The sequence below is a fragment of the Corticium candelabrum genome, chromosome 17, assembly GCF_963422355.1.
Source record: "Corticium candelabrum chromosome 17, ooCorCand1.1, whole genome shotgun sequence".
In the NCBI taxonomy this organism is placed as follows: domain Eukaryota; kingdom Metazoa; phylum Porifera; class Homoscleromorpha; order Homosclerophorida; family Plakinidae; genus Corticium; species Corticium candelabrum.
This window is the reverse complement of record NC_085101.1, coordinates 6,191,660-6,211,659: the sequence shown is the minus strand read 5'-3', so window position 1 is coordinate 6,211,659 and position 20,000 is coordinate 6,191,660. Positions and strand designations below refer to the sequence as shown.

Genomic DNA, 20,000 nt, shown 5'->3' with positions numbered 1-20,000 from the left:
ACACACACACACACACACACAACCACTTTGCTTTGCATGTGTGATAGCACAACTAACCAATATTTCTATTTCTATTGCATACAGTTGGTAGACGTTAGATCAACGGACAGGAAACAAACGTTACTCGAATATCTCGTCACCATCATCCAAGACAAATTTCCCGACGTTGCAGACTTTCCATCCGAATTACAATTTCTAGAAAAAGCATCAACAGGTACAGCACACAATCGACAATCCAGTCCACAAGTAATCAGACATGCAGTTGCTCTCTCACAGTGTCACTTGAGGCCATTGTAGCAGACGTAAACGAGCTGTCTGTGAGCATGCAGCTCGCTAGAAAAGAGCACGAGCTGCAGCCAGAAAACAACGTGCTAAAGGTAATTATAATTAGATATTTAATTATTATGTAACTATGTATATTAAAGTATGTAACAAATGTGTAATTAATTATCTATTTAGTGTAATAAATATACAATTATATTTTAAATTTTTTAAATATATTAAATTTTTATTTATTACAAGTTCCAGGATGGACTAACTGTACTCAGTGGCATAGCTACGGGGGTTTGGGGGTTCTTGGGGGGGGTTTAGGATCCCCAAAAGTTATGGGCATGGTTGCTCATCTATTTTTATAGTCTAATAGAGTGATTTTATGTACATAATTATACAGTACCGAAACGATACGTTGTTAGTTTGTAAATATACATATACAGTTAATTTTGAACTAATTAATATTAATATGAACCCCAAATTTTTTTTCTGGCTACACCTTTGCCGTACCATCTATACTACATCTAGTATACATCATTTTAACATTGCTACACCACAGTCTAGTAGAGAGTTGCTGATGAAAATGACTAACAAATTGGCTAATTGAAACATTATGTTTAAAAGAAGCTCTACATACTACAATCTTTAACACTTGAAGGCTAGAAAGTGTCCAAAGACCCACGGTCTCAACTACGAGCGGATGAGAATGCTGTCTGTGCTCGACACATTCTCCTGCTTCAGATGCTGCATCTGGATAACTTGCTGCTTGAGTGAGAAAGACGTTTGTAAAGAATTTCGTACCGATAAGTCAACGTATGCAGGTAAACCGCACTTGAAATTAGGATGGTAAACATCTCTTGGTCTTGGTTGGTTGCTTCTGCTATGTCTAGCCTCCCGGCAACAACAAGAATCATCTGTAAGTAGTGCGTTATGTACCAATTTGCATAAAGCATCATGACACTTTGTTGTCAGACTCTGTCCTTGATGGTCAAACTTTGTCTAATAATTACATACTTAATTATATGTCGTGCTCAACCAGATCAGTCTGGTTTGTAAAGTCTATTACAAGTACCGGAAGCAAATCCTGCTTCAGAAGTACTTAGACCATCACGGCTGTCTAGAAAGAAGACATGACTTTACGAAGGATCCGAGTAGATCCCAGAAGCACTGTTTTCTGTAAGTGCTGCAGGTTGTGATGACCTGGAATAATGTCCAGCCACCGTGCAATACCTACGTGCACTGTGCCCAAAGCTCCCAAGACCACCGGAACCACCAGTGTTCGACAATGCCACATGCGGCTTATCTCCACTCGCAAGTCGCTGTACTTCGCCAACTTCTCAGCATGTTTCTTGCCAATGTTGCCATCAGCAGGACAGCTGATATCAATAAGAAGACAAGTGTTTGTCTTCCTATTTCTGAGACAGATGTCTGGACGATTGGCTTTGATCTTCCTGGCAGTGGGGATGGTGGTATCCCACATCATAGTAATGTCATCCGTCTTCACAAGCGTATCAGGATGATGCTGGTACCATCTGCTCTCCACTGGAACCCCAAAATGGCGACAAACATCCCAGTGAATGATGGAGGCCACCCGATTGTGTCGATCAGTGTAGTCCATCGGTGCCAAAGCACTACAGCCTGCCACAATGTGGTCGACTGTCTCCAGGCCTACACTGCACATGCGGCAAGTAGGACTGACATCACGATGTAAAATCTTGCGCTCATAGTATCGAGTTCGAAGAGCTTGGTCTTGAGCAGCAACAACCAGTCCCTCAGTTGCAGCAGGAAGATTCGCTGCCTTTATTATATATAAAATAATTAATTACTTAATAATTATTATATATATAATAATTAATTACTTAATAATTATTATTGATTGAGTGATTACATACTAATTATGTGTATATAGATTGCAGTTTGTGTGAGTGAGATTTATGTGGCAGAATTTTTTGTCTAATGCTGAGGTGAAATTGAAGGGACTGGGAGAGGATGTCGAAAGAGCAGCAGTGAGTCTGTTTACTAAATTTTTTGTTTCTCTATTGTGTGTGTTGCTGTTGGTGTATGTATCGTAGTTTGTTTGTTGTTTGTCTGTTTAGCTGTTTATTTATGTATTTATTTTTGTTTATTTCTTTATTTGTGTGTTTGTTTATTTGTTTATTTATTATTTAGTTATTTATTTATTTATTTATTATTAATGTATTTATTTATTATTTATTTATTTATTATTTATGTATTTATTTATTATTTATTTATTTATTTATTTATTATTTACGTATTTATTATTTATGTATTTATTATTTATTTATTTATTTGTGTCTTTGTTTGTTTATTTGTTTATTTATTATTTATTTATTTATTTATTTATTTATTTATTATTAATGTATTTATTGTGTTGTGCTCAACCAGATCAGTCTGGTTTGTAAAGTCTATTACAAGTACCGGAAGCAAACCCTGCTTCAGAAGTACTTAGACCATCACGGCTGTCTAGAAAGAAGACACGACTTTACGAAGGATCCGAGTAGATCCCAGAAGCACTGTTTTCTGTAAGTGCTGCAGGTTGTGATGACCTGGAATAATGTCCAGCCACCGTGCAAGACCTGCGTGCACTGTGCCCAAAGCTCCCAAGACCACCGGAACCACCAGTGTTCGACAATGCCACATGCGGCTTATCTCCACTCGCAAGTCGCTGTACTTCGCCAACTTCTCAGCATGTTTCTTGCCAATGTTGCCATCAGCAGGACAGCTGATATCAATAAGAAGACAAGTGTTTGTCTTCCTATTTCTGAGACAGATGTCTGGACGATTGGCTTTGATCTTCCTGGCAGTGGGGATGGTGGTATCCCACATCATAGTAATGTCATCCGTCTCCACAAGCGTATCAGGATGATGCTGGTACCATCTGCTCTTCACTGGAACCCCAAAATGGCGACAAACGTCCCAGTGAATGATGGATGCCACCCGATTGTGTCGATCAGTGTAGTCCGTCGGTGCCAAAGCACTACAGCCTGCCACAATGTGGTCGACTGTCTCCAGGCCTACGCTGCACATGCGGCAAGTAGGACTGACATCACGATGTAGAATCTTGCGCTCATAGTACCGAGTTCGAAGAGCTTGGTCTTGAGCAGCAACAACCAGTCCCTCAGTTGCAGCAGGAAGATTCGCTGCCTTTAGCCATCCGTAGGTCTCTTTCATGTTCACAGGCGGTTGCTCAGTGAGACGACGATACTGCCCGTGCATAGGCTTCCCGCTCCAGGACCGCACACGAAGAGAACTGCAACACGTACGGTAATGTCTCGCATCTGTTTTAGGCGCTTGCTCGAAGCCACCTTCAACCGAGATGGATGCACTCCTGTGTAAGTTCTGCGACTTGTCGTCCAAAGCAAGACTCCTCCGCAGCTGTGCAGTAAACCGACAAGCCATGCGCTTGATCGAGTGTGAAGATTTTCCAGAGTCACACTCCCGTATCATCTGCATGAAAGGATCAGAACTGTCAGCAAGGTAACAGTTCAGCCTCACAATACAAGATTGATATGTCGACTCAATCTGTTGTAACCCCCTACCCCCATCACTGCAAGGAGCGTACAGTCGGTCAACGTCTGCAGCAGGATGGTGGACTCCGTGCATAGAGAGAAGCTTTCTGGTCCGTCGATCGAGCTGCTGCAGGTCCATGCACCCCCAATGAATGACGGCAAAACCGTAAGTGAGAACCGGTAGTGCAAACCCATTGATGGCTAGAATCTTGTTCCGACCATACAACTCAGTCCGGAGAACCACCTTCACTCTGCGCAAGTACTCGCGACGGAGTCTCTCCCGCATCATGCTGTGCTGAATACCGTTACTCTCATCTACACCCAAGTACTTGTAGACTTGACCCAGTTCCAGACAGTTGATGGTGTCTGTTTTTCCTACCGTCACCCCAGAGTTGTGTCCAGATAGTCTGCCGTTGACAAAGTGTGCAACAGCACATTTGTCCAGACCAAACTTCATCTGGATGTCATCAGAGAAGGTACGAACCGTGTGCAACAACCCATCCAACTGATCAGAGTTTCTGCCATACAGCTTCAGATCATCCATGTAAAGTAGATGACTGATAAGCTGACGTTTGGCAGTCTCACCATGCCCAGTGGTCATCCGGTAGCCGTAACCGGTTCTGTTCAGCTCCTTGCTCAGAGGATTGAGAGCCATACAGAAGAGAAGTGGAGAAATTGAGTCACCTTGGAAAATACCCCTCCTGATCTGCATAAGCCTTGTCTTGATAGTACTATTCCCGCAAGAAAGCACCATCGATGTCCTCCAACTCTTCATCACACGTGACAGGAACCCGCACAAGACTGGACTGATCTTATGCAGCTGAAGGCATTGAAGCAACCAACTGTGTGGCACGCTGTCATAGGCTTTCTGGTAGTCCACCCAAGCCATGCTCAAGCTCTTGTGCCTGGTCCTACAGTCTTCGGTAAGCAGCTTGTTGATCAACAGCTGATCCTTTGCACCAAAAGATCCCTGTCGACAACCCTTCTGCTCCGGAGCCATGAGGTTTCTCTGATCCAAATGCCCTGCAATCCTCTGCCTGATGACTGAGGTGAGGGTCTTATAGAAGACAGACAGACACGTGATAGGCCGGTAATTTTTGACCTGGTCAGTCTTGTCATTCTTAGGAATCAGAGTAGTTATTCCTTGAGACAACCAGTCGGGTACAGAGTCTGGATTCTGAACCAGCAGGTTGTAGTTACGAGTCAGATCAGTGTGAAGACACGTGATACGCTTGACCCAGAAACCATAAACCTTGTCTGGACCAGGAGACTTCCAGTTCCCCATCCTTTTGAGACACGATGTGAGTGTGGTATTATTTATTTATTATTTATTTATTATTTATTTATTATTTATTTATTTATTTATTTATTATTTATTTATTATTTATTTATTTATTTATTTGTGTGTTTGTTTGTTTGTTTATTTATTTTTTGTTTATTTATTATTTATTTATTTATTATTTATGTATTTATTATTTATGTATTTATTTATTTATTTATTTATTTATTATTTATGTATTTATTATTTATTTATGTATTTATTATTTATTTATTTATTTATTTAGTTGTGTGTTTGTGTGTTTGTTTGTTTCTTTATTTTTTGTTTATTTGTTTCTTTTTTACTGTTTGTTTATTGTTTACTTATTTATTTATTTATTTATTTATTTGTGTGTTTGTTTATTTATTTATTTATTTATTTATTTGTGTGTTTGTGTGTTTATTTATTTACTTATTTATTTATTTGTTTGTTTATTTATTTATTTGTTTATTTATTTGTTTATTTGTTTATTTATTTATTTATTTATTTGTTTATTTTTTATTGTTTGTTTGTTTGTTTGTTTACTTATTTATTTATTTATTTGTGTGTTTGTTTGTTTATTTGTTTGTTTATTTATTTGCTTATTTGTTTGTTTATTTATTGTTTATTTACTTATTTTTTGTTTATTTGTTGATTTTTGTTTGTTTATTGTTTGTTTGTTTATTCATTTATTGTCTTTATCATTTGTATGTTGTTTTTATTTGTCTATTTAGCTGTTTTGGTTTGGTAATCAGTTTGCTTGTTGATTTGTTTGTTTATTTGTTTGTTTGTTTGTATATTTGTTTGTTTAGCTGTTTGTCTGTTTGTTTGTACATTTGTTTGTCTAACTGTATTTTGTTTGTGTTTATTTGTTTATTTATAAATTAATTAATTTATTTGTTTGTCTGTTTGTCTGTTTGTAGGTTTGTCTAGCTGTTTGTCTGTTTTGTCTGCTTGTGGGTTTGTCTAACTGTTTGTCTGTTTGTCTAGCTGTTTGTCTGTTTGTTTATACACTTGTTTGTGTAGCAGTTTATTTGTTTGTTTATTAATTATTTATTTATTTGCATGTTTGTATGTTTGTTTGTTTATCATCTCTGTTAGTATGCATTACCACACCTTCATCACACACTCCTATTTGCTGTATTCTATTGACATCCCACTTCTACTTGTTCAGTCTGTTTACAAACAAGCGCTTACTTACTTCGGTGAAGACACAAAAGTAACACCAAACGCCTTTTTCTCTCTATTTAGTCGCTTTATAAAGGCATACAAGGTAACTTGTTGATTAACAAATATTAGATTATAACAACATAATGATTATAGATTAATTAATTTTTGTTTAGAAAGCTGTGGCTAATCTTGAACAACGACAGAAATTTGAGGTAAACAAATCACATCAACTCATTGATTTTAATTAATTAATTATATTAATTAATTATTTATTTATAGTAATTATTTATATTAACTAATTAATTAAATATATTAATTAAGTAAATATATTAATTAATTATGTTAACGAATTACTTATTTATAGTAATTAATTAATTAAATATATTAATTTATTAAATATTTAATTAAGTAAATATATTAATTAATTATATTAATTATTTATTTATTTATAATCATAATCATTAGTTATATTAATTACTTATTTATAGTAATTAATAAATTATAATAATATTAATTAATAAAATATATTGATTAAGTAAATATATTAAATAATTATTATATTTTAAAAATTAATTACTATAAATAAGTAATTAATTAATATAATCAATTAATATATTTACTTGATTATATTAATTAATTACTTATTTATAGTAATTAATTAATTATATTAATATTAAGTAAGTAAATATATTAATTAATTACTTATTTATAATAATTAAATAATTATTATATTTTAAAAATTAATTAACTATTATATTTAATAAATTAATTACTATAAATAAGTAATTAATTAATATAATCAATTAATATATTTACTTGATTATATTAATTAATTACTTATTTATAGTAATTAATTAATTATATTAATATTAAGTAAGTAAATATATTAATTAATTACTTATTTATAATAATTAAATAATTATTATATTTTAAAAATTAATTAACTATTATATTTAATAAATTAATTACTATAAATAAGTAATTAATTAATTTAATCAAGTAAATATATTAATTGATTACATTAATTAATTACTTATTTATAGTAATTATATTATATTAATTAATTATATTTGCTTTTGATTTGTTGTAGGAGGTTCGAGTTGAGCAGGAAGTATAGTGATTGTCTCTCGTTGTTGTGGTGCTTCTTTGTTGATTACTTTGTGTCTTTTCTGTTGATAAGCTTGACGTACGAGGATTTGACAGATCGAAGCGAAAATCAAGAGCATTGCTTGACATCCATGACGGTGCTCTAGATGAAGCAATCAAAGGTGCAGCACGTTAATAGTAATAATTATTATTACTACTAGTTTTATTATTTAAATTTTTTAATTTTTATTATTTATTGTAAATAATTAATTACATCGTAATATAATTTCTATTATTTTATTTTATTTTATTTCTATTTCTATATTTTATTATTTAATGTAAATATTTAATTACATTGTAATATAACAATCATTTTATTTTTATTATTGTAAATCATTAATTACATTGTAATATAATTTCTATTATTTTATTTTATTTCTATTTCTATTTCTATATTTTATTATTTATTGTAAATATTTAATTTAATTACATTGTAATATAATAATTTCTATTATTCTGTTTTTTATTATTACAAAAGATTTAATTACAATATTATATAATAGGAATACGTTAGAGTAATACTTAGCAAATAACAAAAATAATTAACGTGATAAATTAATTAATTGAACGCAACAACATTATTTGCAGACAAGAGTGAACATACAGCAAGTCACAAAACATGTCCAACTGCCTAACCCTAACCCTAACCCTAACCCTTACCCTCACCCTCACCCTCACCCTCACCCTTACCCTCACCCTCACCCTCACCCTCACCCTCACCCTCACCCTCACCCTCACCCTCACTCTATCCTTCAGTCCTGACCCTGACCTTGACCCTAACCCTCGCCCTCAGACCTGACCCTAACCCTAACCCTAACCCTAACCCTAAATTAAAATTAATTAAATTGTTATATTAAATTGCTGTAGTGATGGCATTAGTACTTCTTGATTATAGGCATGAAGAGTGAAGGCTATCGAACGGGCGAAGAGACTCCTGGTCGGAGAGCACGTGCAGGCACTATGGCACGACGAGTGAGCGATTACCGAAAAACTTCCGTCGAAATTCATGTAACACACGCAGCAGCCAATCGACGAGAAAAACCAAAAGACGCTTACCTTGCCAGCCGGCCATGGCTGAAATGAATGTCAACACAAACATGTTTGATTTCAATGATGAGCACGATCTGTGTGAGTCACATTGGTATGGAACTCGATGTAGATTGAGATGAAGGATTTTGGTATAGAGATGAATAGAGACTCGACGTTTGTGTCATCGAGCTCGTACTTTATGAGTTAGAGAGTTTGGTGATGATATGGTGGGTAGTGATTGTATTGCTTGCTGTATGATTGTTCTATTGTTTGAGTTGATATGAACACGTCATATGCAGGTTACTGGTGTGTACACCGGTACACAACTTGTACTGTACAGTAAGCATGATATGGGCGTGGCTTAAATTATATGTCACGTGACACTTTATTAATTATTACTTATTAACTAATTAATTATTATAAAGTGTCTTATTGTTAATCTGTTGATATAAACAACTAACAGAAGTGCATAAAGTCACGTGACTTTAAGATCCTGTATGCCAACCTAATTTGTTGATATAAACAGTAACTAACAAAGTGAATAAAGTCACATGATTTAATTAATAATACAAATGTTGCTTGTTAATTGAATATGGCTTGCTAATTGGTATCAATATAGCATTTAGAGTATCTTTTAATATTTTTATTTTTATATAAAAATTAAATAATTTAATTAAATATATTAATTTAAATTTAATGTTTTAAAATTTCTATTTATCTAAAAATTTGAAATTTATGTTGCAAAAAGTATGTCAACTTGATTACATACTTATAATGCAATATTTAAACCGTCGCGATTGACAAACTGGGTATACGAGGTCTCATTTCCCGTATGCAAGCTTGTTCGTCTCCCATAGCGACGAATGTGTCAAGTCAACAGACTTGTTGCGTTGCTGTCTCTAACCTGCGAATCAAATTTAGATGTGATATATTCATTTGACTCCTGATAATGACACAACCGCCACCAATGGATTTCTACCGGGTGTCACTGAGAGGGGCCCCCAAAGGGTCATTCACTTTGGGAGACAAACACAAGCAATCCAAACTTCATATGAACCCAATAATAATGGAATTCGATGGAATACAACCGTTTCGAAACACACGAGGTGTTGTGACGACCACAGGGATGTGTAAACCGCACGAAATTCGGAGTCGACTTGATCGCTCAACGGCCGACGTTTCCGCCTCGAAATCGACGGATCCACGCGACGGATCTGATCCCACCTTTGCGGCCGCCTTGTGCAAGAGGCTGTCGAACCTGTCGTCGTTGTCGTTGCGCGATGAGTCGCCAAGTTCTGGGTTTTTCTCGAGGTCGTCGGCGTCTGATGACTGTGGTGTGTTGGAGGAGGATGAGGAGAGCGGGAGGGATGCGGCTGTGAAGGCGGAGAGTGAGGTGGAGAGTGGAGAGGACTCTGATTGTTTGGATGATCTGAGTGATGAGGAATGGGTGGGAATCGATAGCCCACAGAGTAAGAGAGAGAGGGGGGATGAGAGTTTCTGGTGTGTGTGTGTGTGCGTGTGTGTGTGTGTGTGTGTGTGTGTGTGTGTGTGTGTGGGCGTTGGCTGGTGGTTGTACAGTATTGTGTGTTTGTTATGCATTTCTTGCATGGTAATGTGCATGATTATGCATTATGCAGTATGACATTGTGTAATCGTTTCTGTTAGATGGACAGGGAGACAGTCAGGTGGACAGAGACATGGACATACATACATACATACATACATACATACATGCAAACAGACAGGCAAAAATCAGGCAGATGGATGCAGACAGGCAGAGAGACAGATGGACAGACAGACAAGAAACAGACAGATGGACATACATACATACATACATGCAAACAGACAGACAAGAAACAGGCAGATGGATACAGACAGGCAGAGAGACAGATGGACAGACAGACAAGAAACAGACAGATGGACATACATACATAATTGCATAATACATACATACATACATACATGTAAACAAACAGACAAAAACAGGCAGATGGATACAGACAGGCAGAGAGACAGATGGACAGACAGACAAGAAACAGACAGATGGACATACATACCTACATACATGCAAACAGACAGACAAGAAACAGACAGATGGACATATATGTCATCATACATACATGCAAACAGACAGACAAGAAACAGACAGATGGACATACATGTCATACATACATACATGTATACATACATACATACATACATGCAAACAGACAGACAAAAATCAGACAGATAGATACAGACAGACAGAGAGACAGATGGACAGACAGACAAGAAACAGACAGGTGGACATACATGTGTGTGTGTGTGTGTGTGTGTGTGTGTGTGTGTGTGTGTGTGTGTGTGTGTGTGTGTGTGTGTGTGTGTGTGTGTGTGTGTGTGTGTGTGTGTGTGTGTGTGTGTGTGTGTGTGTGTGTGTGTGTGTGTGTGTGTGTGTGTGTGATACGTACAGTCCACGTCAAAACTATTGACACATTTACGCTTGGAGGCGTGGCCATGGGTAGTGTGAGCAGAAACGCGTCCGTTTTCATGTGATGTACGTTTTCTAGATAGAAGAGAACTATCGTGTATGTTTGTAGGTTCATTAGACTTTTGGAAACACACAAGTGCGCATCAGTAGCTTGTGTCCTCCTTTCATTTTTTGATAGCATTTCCCTCGCTAGCTACACAAAGGCGCATTCGGCTACACAGGCGTTCGATGTACGGCAACAGATCACAAAGTGGGAACAACTGCCACTCCGCCTGGATTGCGTCTTCAAGTTCATGAACGTTTTGAGGCGTATGAAGCTCAACATGTCGCTTGATGACCCCCAGAGGTTTTCTAATGGTGCAAGATCTGGTGAGTTAGAGGGCCAATCAAGACCGTGATGCGCTCAGAATCTCGTTTTTTTGCTTCACTAGTGGAATTTTCTTAGGCCTAGTGTAGCGATAGCCTGCATCATGAAGTTCTCTTCTGCTGGTGGAAGAACTAACAACAAGTCCTTCCTGCGCTGTTAGCTGATGGGCAAGTTTGTTTGCTGATTTCATTGTTCCTTGTGTGCGTCATGTTCACTAGGCTGTTAGATGGCTATCAGCTAGTTTTTGGTCTTTCATGGGAAGCTCTACATTCTCCAGCGTCCAATCTTTTTAGAGTTCAGTAAACATTAGAGCGAGAAACACGTAAAAGTTGGGAGATCCTAGATGGCTTCTTGGTACCAGAGCGGTATAGTAACAGAATATCATGGCGTTGTCTTTCACGACTCATTTGACGATGGAAAAGTTCTCTAAGCGGATGCACAGACTATGGAATAGCTTTTGTGACTCCTTTTCAGCTGTTTCGCATTACATAGCAAAACAAGAAGACTTTCCAAAAATAGTACAAGTAAACCGGAAATGTGTCAATAGTTTTGACGTGGACTGTACATACGTAACATATGTACTACATACATACATACATACATGCAAACAAACAGACAAAAAACAGGCAGAGAGACAGATGGACAGACAGATGGACATACATGCATACATACATACATACATACATACGTATGTACTACATACATACATACAGATAGACAGGCCAACGGATGGACAGACATTTAGACATAGCCACAGACATACTGACAGATGGACACAATGGCACACATACAAACAAACGGCCAAACAGACAAACAGACAAACACATCTCTGTTTTCTAACCACCGTATTCACCAACGGCACCATTTGTTTCTTTCAGAACAACAAGACGGCACCGAATCAGAGAGAACAATCACACCCAGTTTGCCTTCTCTCTCTACTTCTTCCAAGAAACAATTTCTGTACAAAACTTTGGATAAACAGGCACACACACAAGAAACTTTATGCCCAGGTGCATACACCACGTCTTCACATTCAATAGAGACTGTAGATTCAGCTCTGTTTGAGCGTCCGTCGTCGCTTCTTACTCCCAGTTTGTTCCCAAAGTGTCCGCCGACCATCCATTTTGCCACAGCAGATGAGACGAGTGAGATTGTTTTGTCGTGTGTGTGTGTGTGTGTGTGTGTGTGTGTGTGTGTGTCTGTGTGTGTGTGTGTGTGTGTGTATGTGTCTGTCTGTCTGTCTGTCTGTCTGTCTGTCTGTCAAAAACATCTATTGGTAAACATCAACGCTATTACAGTCAACGCTAAATCACTATCTATGAGTCCAAGAAAAAAGACCCTTAGGGTCATGAAATGAAAGCTTAACGTACACTCTGGTAACTGTAAAAACCAGCTACGGAGTCATTTCTACACACTATTCTGTCAATCTTCTTCGCCAAAACCATACTGTTACACCGCTGTAAAGTAATGGACATTAATCGTCTCCAATAAGTTTTGAACTCACTGGAGTTCACCTTGCCGTCATCATCTCGTGATCGCAGAGAGATTTGATGGAGAAACTTTTCTCCTGCATTTCCCCAGCGGCCATAATGCTCAAACACCAGTGGAATTAGGCATGGAGAACCCCCACTAGTGTGAGTCTCTCTGCTGTACTTCTCTCTCTTCTTTCCCTCCCTTTTTGAAGCAGCAGATCCATCAGTTGTAGCTGCGACTGAAATTATGTCGGTGCTCCATGGGTGGGCTAAGGAAATGTCGAGCTCAACGTTAAAGTCGGTTGCATTATAAACAGCAATATCGGGTCTGGACTGAGAGCTGCTGTAACAGTCTCTTGGCTCAACGGTATGGGGAAGAGACACGCGTTTCAAACACTCGGACCAAGCAGAGACTATTGAATTATGAGACCAAACTGGTCCCCCACCTGTCTTACAAGTAATCAGATGATATCCTTCAGGATCTAAGGCTGTGCCGCAATCACATAAGGTTGCTGACAGAGGCAATGGCAAACGCATACCCAACCTCAATAAAGCTGCCAGGCGGAACAATCCAGGGGAAATTGCAAGCTTTCTTGAGCTGGGAATGACATCTAGCCAGGCTCCTGATCCCCTCCCTTGAAGAGATCTCAAACGAGCTGCATCCTTGGTCGCAGATCTTTCAATCATGTCCTGAACTTTGAGTTTTGTCTGTTTTTCAGTCAAATTGTGCTGAAGCCCTTTGGTGTTGCAGAGGAGATCTGATAGGGCCTGACCTGGACACAGGGACTGCTGTAGGTGATGACTAATGCTGTTCTCTTGTGCTATTGATGATGTTGTTTCATTGATTACTGAGGTTACCAAAGGCTGTAGGGTTGGAAATCGATCCAGCAGCACATGGAATGAATGAGCCCAACCAGAGGCAAATGCTATTGGTGAAAGATGGGTCGCAGGGGTCATTCCAAAACCACCGTACCTCACAGGGAGAGTTGCCTGTGCCCAAGGTTCAGCAGTCATTTCATCAATGTTCAGTAGTTTGGTAAAGGCAGTGCGTGTTTGTCTGTCATGTATGACCGCAGCGTGACTTAAATCTTGAGGAGGAATACTCCTTAGCAGGTGACACAAACGGTTAATATGACAATAGCGAAGGAGAAGCAATGCACTTTGTGTATCCTCCAACTGAAGCAATTCCTCACAGAGTAAACTTCCCGACTGGGCACAGTCAGTACAGACTGTTGAGATGAATGAGCTGTTGCCAATGGGGATCCCCAGTATGATAACACCGTCACTTGAAACCGGGAATGAGACATCACAAGGTGGTGATACCTCAGAAATAAACAATTCACACTTCTTATCTTGAATTACTAGTCCAATAGGTGAAAAAGAAGATCTGAGATCAGCTGACGCTGCTACAACAGCATCGACTGGTCCCAAGATGAAAACGTCATCCAAATATGCTAAGCAAGTGACATTTGGATTAGCTCTTTGCACCTCTAGCAGACTGCTCTGAATGGCAATGGAAAATAGTGCAGGACCGAGTGGGTCTCCTTGGTGGATTCCCTCCTCTGAAGAAAGTATTGATACCCTCTTTCCATTGGTGTAGACTAGGGAGCTGATGTCGGAATACATTTGAGACACGTGATTGTATATTTGTGGAAAAGATTCATATACTTTTTGCAGCAAGTGTGACCTTCTGATGGAATTAAACGCGTTCTTTACGTCTGTCTTTAAGATTGTCCAGTCCTTGTTAAACTCCAGCAGCAGGCGGATATGGTTTACAACCAACTCAGATCCATTGTCTGTCGCTACACCGTGCTGTATCGGTGCAAAGAAGGCTGAGAGTGACTTTTTTAGCTGGCAGCAAATAGCCTTAGCGGTCACTCGTCGAAGAACTTCACCTATCGCAATCGGTCTAACATCTCCTGAAGCTTTAGGAAGGGCAATAAGGCGCGCCGATGATAGTAAATTGCAGGCCGATTTAGGAAGCTTCCCTTCTGCTATGCATGTGGCAGCATAGAACAAATTTTCAGCAGTTTCAGCATTATCCAGCAGTAGACGTAGATGCTCGAAACGCCACCCGGATGGACCTGAACTGGATCCACGAGGATAGTGACGGATTTTAGAATAAAAAATTGATTTGCTAAGACTGATGGCGTTTTTTATTACGTGGATGTACCCCATTGAGGTCGCCCTGTCGTTTGGGGTGCTTTGCAGCCAACTTGCTCATTGTCTCCTCGTTGGCCGGAGCTAATCCTGAACTGGTGAGTGCCCGCGCCGCTCGAGAAAGCTCGCCTAATTTGATCAGGTTCAAAGCAGATCGTCTAACATAAGAGCGGTGATCTGAGACTTGCCTGTGAAATGCAGGAGAAGGTACATTGAGAAGGTCTTTCCAGTTAAAAGTGAGAAACTTGTCATAGTTGGATCGTCTGTCTGTCTGTCTGTCTGTCTGTCTGTCTGTCTGTCTGTCTGTCAAAATTCATATATTTTCATAAATGAATGCTATTACAACTAAAACTATTTAGAATGTTCAAGAGACCCAATAGGGTCAATACACATCACAAACTAATGTACGCAAAACTGAGTATGATAGTTCTTTACATTACTGGAGCTCATAGATAAAAGGTGTGATAGTTTCCTTGCAATAGTCCTAGCATTGCAACGTTGTAGCGCTGTTGAGAATCGTTTTCTCCAGTAACACATGAATTCATTAGCATTCTTATTGCCATCATCATCCGTCGACCTGGTTGATAGTTCCTGTAGGTATCTGGTGGCTCGTTCTCCCCAATGGCCAAAATGCTCAAATACAAGTGGAACAAGTGTCAAGGAAGACGCACCGGGGAGAGTGACTTGACTATATTTGGTTAACTTCCTGTTCTCCCTGTTTGCAGCTGCTGCTGCTTCCCTTTTAGAAGCTTGGAACAATGTGTCTTTTGCCCAAGGATGAGCCAAGGCTACATCAAGCTCTGTCTGTCTCTCTGTCTCTCTGTCTCTCTGTCTCTCTGTCTCTCTGTCTCTCTGTCTCTGTCTCTCTGTCTCTCTGTCTGTCTCTCTGTCTGTCTGTCTCTCTGTCTGTCTCTCTGTCTGTCTGTCTCTCTCTCTCTCTCTCTCTCTCTCTCTCTCTCTCTCTCTCTCTCTCTCTCTCTGTCTCTCTCTCTGTCTCTCTCTCTGTCTCTCTCTCTGTCTCTCTCTCTCTGTCTCTCTCTCTCTCTCTCTCTCTCTCTCTGTCTCTCTCTCTGTGTCTGTCTCTCTCTCTCTCTCTCTCTCTCTCTCTCTCTCTCTCTCTCTCTCTCTCTCTGTCTCTCTCTCTGTCTCTCTCTCTGTCTCTCTCTCTCTCTCTCTCTGTCTCTCTCTGTCTCTCTCTCGTCTCTCTCTCTCTGTCTCTCTCTCTCTCTCTCTCGTCTCTCTCTCTGTCTCTCTCTCTCTCTCTGTCTCTCTCTCTCTCTCTCTCTCTCTCTCTGTCTCTCTCTCTCTCTCTCTCTCTTGTCTCTCTCTCTTGTCTCTCTCTCTCTCTCTCTCTCTCTCTCTCTCTCTCTCTCTCTCTCGTCTCTCTCGTCTCTCTCTCTCTCTCTCTCTCTCTCTCTCTCTCTCTCTCTCTCTCTCTCTCTCTCTCTCTCTCTCTCTCTCTCTCTCTCTCTCTCTCTCTCTCTCTCGTGTGTGTGTGTGTGTGTGTGTGTGTGTGTGTGTGTGTGTGTGTCTGTGTGTGTGTCTGTGTGTGTGTGTGTGTGTCCGTGTCTGTGTCTGTGTCTGTGTGTGTGTGTGTGTGTGTGTGTCTGTGTGTGTGTGTGTGTGTGTGTGTGTGTGTGTGTGTGTGTGTCTGTGTCTGTGTGTCTGTGTCTGTGTCTGTGTCTGTGTGTGTCTGTGTCTGTGTGTGTGTGTGTGTGTGTGTGTGTGTGTGTGTGTGTGTGTGTGTGTGTGTGTGTGTGTGTGTGTGTTGTGTTGTCCATGTGTGTTGTCCATGTGTGTCTGTGTCTGTGTCTGTGTGGTGTGTGTGTGTCTGTGTGTGTGTGTGTGTGTGTGTGTGTGTGTGTGTGTGTGTGTGTGTGTGTGTGTGTGTGTGTGTAATTTTCTTGGTGTTAACCGTGGTTGCAGTTGAGTTTGTTTCCATGGCAACAAAGAGGTTGCTGAAATGGAGGATGAGTCCTATTACGCCGAATGTTATCAAGAATTGCATCAAACGTTCCGGTTTTACGCCAGCGAAACGTAATACTTGCAGTTTGTTTGTTTGCATACTTATGTGCGTGGCTGTTTGTATGTTTGTCCATCTGTCTGTCTGTTTCTGTTTGTCTATCCTTCTGTCTGTTTATCCGCTGTCTGTCTGTCTGTCTGTTTGTCCTTTTATCTGTTTGTCTGTCTGTCTGTCTGTCTGTCTGTTTATCTGTCTATCTGTCTCTGTCTGTCTGTCTGTTTGTCTGTCTCTCCGTCTGCCTGTCCATCTAGCTGTCTATCAATCTGTCTGTCTGTCTGCTTTCTTTCTAACTGTCCACCTTGGGTCATACGTACATGTTTATAAGGTTTGCTGATGTGGATCACTTACGATGTTGTATGGCAGGTGGTGATATCTGGTTGGGTTACTGGGGCAAGCACATGAAATCTCCTGCATTTAAGTCAATACGAGAATATCAGAAGGTACAATCAAGTTGTCATTCAATTTAACGTCGAATGACGTTGATGGACACAGGAATGTGTTTGAGTGTTGTTTGTTGTTTATTTATATATTTGTTTGTCAATGTGTTTGTCCACTTTGTTTGTTATCTGTCTGTCTGTCCATCTGTCTGTCTATCTGTCTGTCTGCTTGTCTGTCTGTCTACTTGCCTGTCTATGTCTGTCTACTTGTCTGTCCATCTGTCTGCATACTTGTCTATCTATCTGTCTGTCTACTTGTCTGTCTGCTGTCTGCATACTTGTCTGTCTAGGTCTGTCTATTTGTCTGTCTACTTGTCTGTCTATCTGTCTGTCTACTTGTCTGTTTATCTGTCTGTCTACTTGTCTGTTCATCTGTCTGCATACTTGTCTGTCTATGTCTGTCTACTTGTCTGTCTATGTCTATCTACTTGTCTGTCTATCTGTCTGTCTACTTGTTTGTCTATTTGTCTGTCTACTTGTCTGTCTAACTGTCTGTCTACTTGTCTGTCTAGCTGTCTGTCTACTTGTCTGTCTATCTGTCTGTCTGTCTGTCTGTCTGTCTGCATACTTGTCTGTCTATGTCTGTCTACTTGTCTGTTTATCTGTCTGTCTACTCGTCTGTCTATCTGTCTGTCTACTCATCTGTCCATTTGTTTAATTGTTTTTGTGTCTGTCTGTGTTATGTATATATTATTTACTTATTAGATCACCACTTTGTCATTCATTTGTCTTCCAGATAAATCACTTTCCAGGCTCGTTTCAGATTGGCAGGAAGGATCACCTCTCACGTAATTTGTCAAGGATGCAGCATCGTCACGGACGAACGGTTTCATTGTGTTGTTGTTGTCTCTTGTTTTATGACTTCATGCGTGACGTTGTGTTGCTAGGAGTTTGGCTTCTTTCCTCAGACGTTTATCCTTCCATATGATTACACTCAACTGAAACAAGAGTTTGAGAAAGGTGGCAAACAGAAGTGGATTGTTAAACCAGTAAGATTAATATTTTACGTGTTGTTGTTAGCTTATACTGTGTATTTTGTGTTTTTATTTGTTTGTCTATGTGTTGGTTTGTTTGCTGGTTGTTTTGTTTGTATGTTTGTTTGTCTGTCCATCTGTTTGTTTGTCTGTTTGTTTGTCTGTTTGTTTGTTTGTTTGTCTGTTTGTCTGTCTGTTTGCCTGTCTGTTTATATGTTTGTTTATTTGTTTGTCTGTCTGTCTGTCCATTTGTCTATCTGTCTGTCTGTCTGTCTGTCTGTCCATTTGTTTGTCCATTTGTTTTGTCTGTCTCTATCCGTCCGTCTGTCTGTCTGTCTATCTGTTTGTCCATTTGTTTGTCTGTTTGTCTGTCTGTTGATCTCTGTTTGTTTATTTGTTTATTGGTTTGTTTGTCTGTCTGTCTTTGTGTGTGCCTGTCTATCTGCCTGTTGATCTGTCTGTCTATTTGTTTGTCTGTCTGTTTGTCTTTGTTTGTCTGTCTGTTTGTCTGTCTGTCTGCCTGTCTGTTCATCTGTTTGTTCATTTGTCTGTCTGTCTGTCTCTGTCTGTCTCTGTCTGTCTCTGTCTGTCTGTCTATCTGTCTGTCCATTTGTTTGTCCATTTGTTTGTCTGTCTCTGTCTGTCTGTTTATCTGTCTGTCCATTTGTTTGTCTGTTTGTCTGTCTGTTGATCTCTGTTTATTTATTTGTTTGTTTGTTTGTTTGTCTGTCTGTCTTTGTGTGTGTCTGTGTATCTACCTGTTGATCTGTCTGTCTATTTGTTTGTCTGTCTGTTTGTCTCTGTTTGTCTGTTTGTGTGCCTGTTTGTCTGTTTGTTTGTCTGTCTGTCTGTGTCTGCTTATCCATTTTGTCTGTCCATTTATCTGTCTGTCTGTTTGTCTGTCTGTCTGTCTGTTTGTCTGTCTGTCTCTCTTTCTGTTTGCCTGTTTGTCTGTCTGTCTGTTTGCCTGTTTGTTTGTTTGTCTGTCTGTTTGTTGTTTGTTTGTCTAATTATTTGTCTGTCTGTTTGTCTGTCTCTTCTGTCTGTTGGTTTGTCTATCTGTTTGTCTGTCTGTCTATGTGTCTGTCTATCCGTTTGTCTGTCCATCTGTCTGTCTGTTTGTCTGTCTGTGCATGTACATACTGTACCCACATTGTGTACCAACAGCTGCACTTCCATTACAATACTATTCTCCTTCTCATCTAGCCGGCATCAGCCAGAGGAATTGGCGTACGAGTGATTGGCAAATGGAGCCAAGTGCCGACAAAACGACCAGCAATAGTTCAAAGGTAAATGTGACACCCAAACTCTCATAACCATACAACATCTCATCACGCGTGCATCACAGATATCTCGACAAACCGTTTCTTATCAATCAAAGCAAATTCGATCTTCGTGTTTACGTTTACGTGTCATCGTACGATCCGTTGAGAATCTACGTGTTTGATGATGGACTAGCAAGATTTGCAACATGCAAGTAAGTCGATCCAATGAGGCATGGAAATTGTTGAGATGAAAATTTGTTAGTGCTTGCTACTCGTTGTATTTTGGGGTCATTATCTGTGTTTTTTGTGTTTGTGACGTAGTGTAGTTGGCTGGCAGAAAAGGTGTGTGTCAATGTGTGTGTCAATGTGTCTGTCAGTGTGACTGTTTGTGTG

At 39.3% G+C, this 20,000-nt stretch overlaps 2 protein-coding genes across 4 annotated transcripts in view; both read left to right on the top strand.

The window, feature by feature from the left end:
- The window catches only part of LOC134192787 (formin-like protein), a 26,633-nt gene extending 17,888 nt beyond the window's left edge, over window positions 1–8,745 (top strand). For 2 of the 3 annotated variants that reach the window (XM_062661543.1, XM_062661545.1), the window contains 8 exons: window positions 85–214; window positions 277–377; window positions 2,214–2,276; window positions 6,272–6,370; window positions 6,441–6,479; window positions 7,358–7,378; window positions 7,448–7,535; window positions 8,309–8,745. In XM_062661543.1, the coding sequence (XP_062517527.1) occupies window positions 85–214; window positions 277–377; window positions 2,214–2,276; window positions 6,272–6,370; window positions 6,441–6,479; window positions 7,358–7,378; window positions 7,448–7,535; window positions 8,309–8,496 (729 nt within the window). In that variant the 3' untranslated portion in view covers window positions 8,497–8,745. The remainder of the gene's footprint in view (window positions 1–84; window positions 215–276; window positions 378–2,213; window positions 2,277–6,271; window positions 6,371–6,440; window positions 6,480–7,357; window positions 7,379–7,447; window positions 7,536–8,308) is intronic. The other variant, XM_062661544.1, reaches the window with a different exon arrangement.
- A 561-nt stretch (window positions 8,746–9,306) lies between these two features.
- The window catches only part of LOC134192740 (tubulin monoglutamylase TTLL4-like), a 20,674-nt gene continuing 9,980 nt past the window's right edge, over window positions 9,307–20,000 (top strand). The window contains exons 1-8 of the mRNA XM_062661487.1: window positions 9,307–9,911; window positions 12,155–12,421; window positions 16,835–16,945; window positions 17,295–17,371; window positions 18,105–18,194; window positions 18,256–18,357; window positions 19,549–19,631; window positions 19,691–19,819. Of these exons, the coding sequence (XP_062517471.1) occupies window positions 9,392–9,911; window positions 12,155–12,421; window positions 16,835–16,945; window positions 17,295–17,371; window positions 18,105–18,194; window positions 18,256–18,357; window positions 19,549–19,631; window positions 19,691–19,819 (1,379 nt within the window). The 5' untranslated portion in view covers window positions 9,307–9,391. The remainder of the gene's footprint in view (window positions 9,912–12,154; window positions 12,422–16,834; window positions 16,946–17,294; window positions 17,372–18,104; window positions 18,195–18,255; window positions 18,358–19,548; window positions 19,632–19,690; window positions 19,820–20,000) is intronic.